At 50.1% G+C, this 7250-nt stretch overlaps 1 protein-coding gene across 3 annotated transcripts in view; it reads right to left on the reverse strand.

The window, feature by feature from the left end:
- The window catches only part of Cables1 (Cdk5 and Abl enzyme substrate 1), a 111450-nt gene extending 107682 nt beyond the window's left edge, over positions 1-3768 (reverse strand). For all 3 annotated transcript variants that reach the window (XM_075969292.1, XM_075969293.1, XM_075969291.1), the window contains exon 1: positions 152-3768. In XM_075969292.1, the coding sequence (XP_075825407.1) occupies positions 152-879 (728 nt within the window). In that variant the 5' untranslated portion in view covers positions 880-3768. The remainder of the gene's footprint in view (positions 1-151) is intronic.
- Between the last annotated feature and the right edge of the window lie 3482 nt (positions 3769-7250).

The raw sequence follows: 7250 nt of genomic DNA on the forward strand, positions 1-7250 counted from the left end.
CCTCTTCCCCTTTTCGCATGCCCTAGTAGTTCGGGATTCCAGCCAGGAGCCCGGGATCTAGTCAGTCGCGGGAGGGTGGGAGCGACCCAGGTAGGGTTCCTGTCGTAAGGACACCGCAAAGTTGGCCGCGCCTGGCATTCAGAATACTCACCGGGACCTCTGCAGCTGCTCCAAGGCGCCCTGGCCTGGCTGCTCCAAGGCGCAGTAATTTTGAGAGTTCTGCCTGGAGAAGGCGATGGGCAGGATTCCCTGAGTGAACGAGTTGAGGCGGCCCCGACTGCCGCTCGCACTCCCGGGGGTCCCAGAGCCCAAGAAGCTGGCCAGAGGCACCTGCACGTTGATGAAGGCATCGTCCTCCTCCAATTCCTCCTGTTCGACGCCCCCCGGACCGTCGGGCAGCTGCAGTTGAGCACCCGTGACAGCTGGGGCTGAACGGGGAGGCAGCGATTCCCCCGACGGCCGGGGAACCAGGGACGGAGGCAGCGGACAAGGGCTGGAACCGGGGACCGCGGTCCACGGCGCGACCGCGGTGCCCGGTGCAGAGAACGCGTTGCAGCCGGCGGCCAGCAGGCTGATCCTAGCTCTCGCTCCCGGTTTGGTCGCGCCGCCCTCCTCGCCGCCGCCCCATTCGTCGTCCTGCAGCAGCGGCCGTCCATCCAGAGAAATGTTGGTGAGGAAGGACAGGGCAGCCTGGCGGCGCCGCGGGTCCACGCGCGACTTACGGAGAGGCTCGGGTTTAGCGGTGGCCGGAGGCGGCGGCGGCGCCTGCACCCCGCTGGTGGCCGCTGCGTCCGTGCCGCGGCGGCTGCTGCTGTTGCTGTTGCTGCTGCTGCTGCTGCTGCAGGCGGCCGTGCCCGCGGTGGCAGTCGCCGCCGCCATTGTGTCCGTCTGCGGCGTCAGTTCCGCGGTGCCCGAGAAGCGAGTGGCGGGTGCCTAGTGCTAAGCGGCGGCCGCGAGCCTCGGCGACCCGGGCTGGGCAGGGCGCGGGGCGCGGGCGGTGTGCGAGGCGGCGGCCCTGCCCTCCCGCGGGCGGGCCATGCTCGGTCCTGGGCGCTCGGGCGCCGCTGGGACTCACGCGCTCCTGGTTCGCCCTCCACGCCCGGGACCCACGCGCACTGGCGGGCCCTGCGCGCCGCGCGATCGCGTGTTCCCGGGCCCGGCCGGCCGTATTTATAGGTGCGCGCGCCCCGCGCTCGTGCTCCGAAGCGCTCTTTGCAATAACACAGTATCACGTGTGGGGAATGAGACCTGGGAGGAAAACAAAGCCGCAGGCGGAGTCCGCAGCGGCGGGAGGCGACCGTGCAGGAGGAGGCGGAGGTGAAAGAGGAGGAGGAAGGCAGAGCCCGGCGCGTGGCAGGGCAGGGGCTCGCCCGTCCGGTCCTATTCCTGGGGCGCGCGGAAGCCAGGTGCTGGAGGCGAGCACGTCACCTCGGTACGCTCGGGCGGAGAATCGCGGGTGTCCACAGAGCCCAGTGAGCCACAGACCAGGCTGTGCTCCCAGAAGAGTTACGGGAGATCACCTGGAGCCTTTGCACCGCGACCTAGTAACCGGATCTAGCGTTACCCGTGGGCCTGGGCACACGGGTCCTTGTTAACAGTTACGTGGGAGGGCACACTTTTCTACGTGGACATTCCCACCGAAAGTGTCGCTAACCACTGGGATGTGCCCCCAGTTTCGCAGACCCAGGGGGTGGCTGCCAAGATTAAGGATGAATAAAGGCATCTAGCTGCCCAGGTTTGTGAACACCTTCTATGTAAGCCAGCTGTTTTACTTACACACCCCGGGTGCTCTTAGCAAAAGATAGCAGGATTTTCTTTTGGTCCCTGAAAATGTATTGCCTTTTCTTTGAAGATCTGGGTGGGCTAAAATAATCTTGCAGTTATGTTCCTGTCGCCACCTTTAAATGTTTGCCACTGTAATCTCTTTACTCATCTGTAAACGGGGACAGATAGGGCAGTTATTCCCATTTATCTCATAAACATCAGTTTGGCTCCTGGTCATATGTCCCAGAAATATGGGTTCCTGCCTAAGGACACTGTGACTCTGGACCCACCCTGCAACAAGTGGTTTTAGGACTTGCAACTGTGGGACTACCCAGAAGCTTCCCAAAACGTCCACCCAGTTTTCTAAGCCAAAACTAAACACAGTGTGGAGCAATTGTCTTCCTGAATTAGGCTCTGCGACACCTAAGAAGCCTTGCTACCCTTCTCTGCGGGAGAAGCGAAGTGTTTAAGGTGAGTGGATTAATTTAATTAGAGGTTTAAATTTAGCCTTGGAGCTAATGGGTAACTCTACATTGAAATTCCACTCTATTTCGGCAGAGTAAATTAAGTAGCGGAGAGCAAACATACACGACTCGGAGAAGTGCAACCAACCTGGACTCGGAGATAGGGGAGTTTGAGTTACACCGAGGGGACAAGCAGGTCACGTGGCTGTTTGCATGAACAATTGTTCATATGTAATTCTGAGTCATATTTAGGCCTGATTAAAAAAAAGTAGAGATGTTGTCTACTGCCAACTCACAACAGTTAAAGTCTAGCGACCAAGTCTGGATTTTATCAGGTTTATAATGACTTTAACTACCTTGAAACTTCAAGTCACTTTATTACAATTGACTTAATTTACCTGATCACTGACCTAGCTTTTCTGGAAAGCAATGTTAAATGAGACTTCTGCCCCTGTAAAAGAAAAAAGTTGCACTATTTTATAACAAAAAAATGATAAGTTTTAAATAAAAAGGAGGGGGACTCACTAACAATCTCGTTGTCTATGAAAATATTTTAATATTTTTATTATTTTTGTTTTGAATATTTTTAGTTTTATCTTATTAAGACAGATTTTATTTTTATTCTGTCCTGGGAATATTTTCAAACAAAAGGGAAAGCAGACTGCTTGTGCCTTGGGAGTTTTCACGTTATGTAGTGATTGTCTTTCCACACCACTGTAATGGCTCATGGTGCTCAATTTGATGGAGCACTTATAAGTTACTAAACTCCTGTGTTTGTAAGGTTGTTGGCCCCATTACTGCCATCAAAGACGCAGCAGTAACAATCTTTCAGACTTTCGACTATGAAATATAACTACCTATATCTATCTATATTTATTTATTGCCTTTGGGGGTTGCACTCATTCTTGGTGAGCACTCCCCCGCTGAGCTTTATCCCCAGCTCTCTTCTTGCTTCTAGATTTTAGACAGAGTCTCTGGAGTCTAGGGTGGCACTGGAGGCAGGCCTTGAACTTCTGAACCTCCTGCCTCAGCTCCCAGACAGCTCATCATAGGCCTCTCACGCAGCACCCCAGACGATCCTGCAACAGTAGCATGTTTTAGTTTAAACAGCTTCTAGTGTGAATGGCATGCCCGTTTTAAGGCCTTCTGTCCAGAGATGTAATTGCCTCCTGAAATTCTTGCTGGGTACTAATACCTTTTCAGCAATCCGTCTACATGACCATTTGATGTAGCTGTTTATTTTAAGTTTCAAGTAGGAAAACTGATTTCAAATGTTTATTAAAAGCATCAAACAGGAAACAGTGTCTGTTTAGTTTTCATGTCTCTGTGGTCACCTAGTGGGGTCCTGAGATATGGTTTATTGTTCCCCCACTGTGTGTCACCCAGAGTGGACTCGACCACCCAGAGATGGTGGTGAAGGGGCATTGTTGCTGGGATTTTAAAGACCAAACACAGAAACACTCAATAAAGTTGCTCGTGGTGGCTGGGCCAGCACACAGGCCCCATTGGCTCCCAGAGGCAAGCATGTTTCTGCTCCCTCTACTGGTAAAGCTGTCTTATAGGCAGAGTCAGTCTCCTGTTTCATCCTTGAGAGTGAACTAGAGCGGAAACCCAAGCCGTGGAGTAGGAGATCTGGGTTGCTCTGGTTTCCAGGGGACGCTGCACAGGAAGAGTCTGCTCATCCCCGATGCACGTCAGATGCCAGGCCTTGTCGACACTGCCCAAATCCTCGTGGGTCCTGAGCTCTCTCAGATTCATTCATCTTTACTAGTTGTTGGATCATTGATTGAGCAACTTCTGTGTGTGTGGTGCTTTGTGAGACAAAGGAATAAAAGAAGTGTGGCTTGTATGCACTTGTACCCTTGATGGTTAAAACAGCAGACAACATGAGCTCAGGGCTACATTTGAAGAAATGTTCTAAGCCTGCTGACTGTCAAACGAGCAATGGGTTATTAGAACGGGAAAAGGGAGCTTTTAGGGGTGGGGGGAGATTTGAGACAGGGTTTCTCTGTGTAGTCCTGGCTGTGCTAGAACTTGCTCCCTTGACCAGGCTAGCCTTGAAGTTATAGAGTTCCACCTGCTTCTGACTCCTAAGTGCTGGAATTAAACCCACCACCACCACCACTCAGCTTTGGAAAGAAAGTTTTTAATTTGAAGTGAGACTGGTTTGGGGAGGCATTAAGCAAGGTCAGAATCTGAGCTGCCCTAGAAAGTTACTATGGTTTAGACCCCACAGGTCCATGTGATAAAGGGCTGTCCCTCAAGGAGGCATGGTTAGGAACTGGGTTGGGTTTTTGGAAGGTCAGCATTGCTGCAAGGAAGTTAGGTCGTTGAGTGCATGCCTCTAGAAGGTTGTGGGGTTCTGGTACCTTCTGCCGGTCATTTAGCATCCCAACCTTGAGGTAGGGGTTTTGCTTACCTCATATCCACCTCATTATGCTGCTTCTTCATGGATCAAAAGCTTTTGGTGCAATCATTTATGACAGAAAGCTTCAAAATGGTGAACTAAAACAAACCTATGTGTGCCTATGTGTGTGCATGCATGTGTGCCTGTGTCTCTCTGTGTGACAGCACACACACAGAAATCAGAGGACAATCCTAGGAAGTTGCTTTTCTCATTCCACCATGTGGCCTTTGGCATTAAATTCAAATTGTCAGTCTCAGCAGCTAGAGCTACCTCTCTCAAACCTTTTCTCTGTAAGCTCAAGTATTTGTTAGGTAACCAACTGCACAATTTTGTGTTTAAATCCCTTCTGCACCGTGGCCATACAGGACTAAACAGTGAAATGCAAGTCTCCCTCAGCCCGCCCTCATTTTCACTTTCATATTTCCTCTTCATAGTTAGGTTACAAGTCTGGAAGCTCCCTTTGCCTCCGTGGACCCAGATGCATGCACTGTTTCGATCAACAAATTCAGTACCTGGGCTTTTACAAAAAAAAAAAAAAAAAAGAGGCAGGGGGAGGAGAGCCTACATAAAATTGCTGGCTCTTAGAAATAATACAATGAACCAGTAAGTCTGAAAATTGGCATAGAAATGGTAGTGGACATGACTCAGAAGTTGACAAAGGAGAAATAAGTCTGTAGACTGAGAAACATCCAGGCTCCGGTGCCAACTCAGACGAGCAGGTCTCCAGCTTGGGTAAGTTCTCGGCTCTGTGTCTCAGTGTTCTGGTGTGTCAAGGTGAGGTTGGCAGTATTTTACCTTGCGGGCTTGGGAGCATTGCTGGTAATGTGAGTTATATAACCAGCACCAGGCTGTCTAGCACTGAGTTAGGTATTTTTAGAAAGATGCAGCCTATAGGAGCCTCATAGGAGGGCCAGGATGCTTTGGGTCCTAGCGTTTGTAGCTTCCCTCGTGCAGGCAGGATCAGAAGAGACCCTGGCCATTGGCTCCAGTTCAGATCAGGTTATTTTATATGTGTTCCACATAAACAGAGGCTGACCCCACTGCTGGGACACGCAGCAGACTAGTGTATCTAAAATCAAGGCCTGGTGTCCCGAGAGGCCTGCTTTCTTGTGCCCAGTGAAATGCCCTAGGCCAAGGTCCCAGGCTTTGAGAAGTTGACCTTGCTTGAATATGTGTCACCTCTGTTGAGAGAATGGGGACAGAAGGGAAGGTAGGCACATGTCCACTGTCTCCCCGTTGGTAACTTGTCATGAATATCTTCATTTCTTTCCTTGGTTTTCCCTGGGACTTCTGGAATACGATACAACATTCGAATAAAATAAGAAGCTGAGGGACAGTAAATGAAAAACTAAGTGGCTGGGTAATCACAGCCCCAGAAAGCAGCTGACGAAATGTGACTTGTAACTCTCATCGCCGTATTTCCTAAACGCCAGTCCCTTGCAGGTTCTCCTCTAGATTCTGTGACTTCTAGGGCAGGTGGGAAGTGGGCCTCTCTGTAGCTTCCAGTGGAGAAAGTCCTCACTGTGATGCCTTCGGTACTGAAGACAAAGGGACGAAGAAAGCAGGGGAGCAGAAAGCCCGGGCCAGCCTCTGGCATAGCTCCTAGAACAGCGTTTTTCAGTCTCTGCGCCCAGGCCACTCTTCAGCACAGGGCTTCTGTTTTTGGTTTACAAGACAGGGATTCTTTGTGTAGCCCTGGCTGTCCTGGAACTCGCTCTGTAGACCAGGCTGGCCTTGAACTCAGACCTTTTTATGAACTCAATAACGGCTTGCACCACCATGCCTAGTGCAGGCCAGGCCTCTTAGACGCTTCCACTTCACAGCCCCTTTGCCAAAGACATTTTTATGTGACCACAGCACATAGGTATAGAAAATATGTACACAAACATTTGCTGGTCATGAAATTTGTTTAAAACAGTTTTGATACTCATGTAAATTTGCCCTTTATTATAGATGAATTCAAATTTGCACACTAATGATGTATTTAAAGCTGAACCTTGACTGATATTTGACACTGAAGGATGCAAAGCCTCTTGTGATTTTCAGAGTTGATCCATCAATGCTGAGGACACCACTTCACAAATATACACAGCACAAAACAGACGCACACCGGTTAAGAGCACTTGTTGCTCTTGCGAGAACCCAGGTTTGGTCTCTAGCAACCTGTTGGTGGCTTACAATCATCCTTAATGCCAATTCCAGGAAATCCAATGTCATATACATAAGATAAATAAATCCTTATTCATTATAATGACAGAAGTATCTTCAGGGCCATTTCAGAAACTGTTGAATATTCTGTTTTAACCCCAAGCCAAAATTCGTTTAATGATTGTAATTGTTGTCAATTTGACTGGATTTAAAATCACGGAGGAGACACGACTCTGCACAGCCTGTGAGGGTTCCCGAAGTGCTACAGAAGAAGGATGTGGGCAGCACTAGCCATGCGCTGAACGCTGCTCCATCACTCCCTGCTACCTGCTTGCAGATGCCCGTGACCCTTGTGCCCCTGCTGCCAGGACCACTGTGATGTCCTGCACGCCCTCCAGTCCTTTCTTTAAGGTTATTTCATCAGATATTTTGTGAGCCCAGTGACAAAATAATTAATATGATTTTCT

This window comes from Microtus pennsylvanicus, chromosome 4 (assembly GCF_037038515.1).
Source record: "Microtus pennsylvanicus isolate mMicPen1 chromosome 4, mMicPen1.hap1, whole genome shotgun sequence".
NCBI classification, from domain to species: Eukaryota; Metazoa; Chordata; class Mammalia; order Rodentia; family Cricetidae; genus Microtus; species Microtus pennsylvanicus.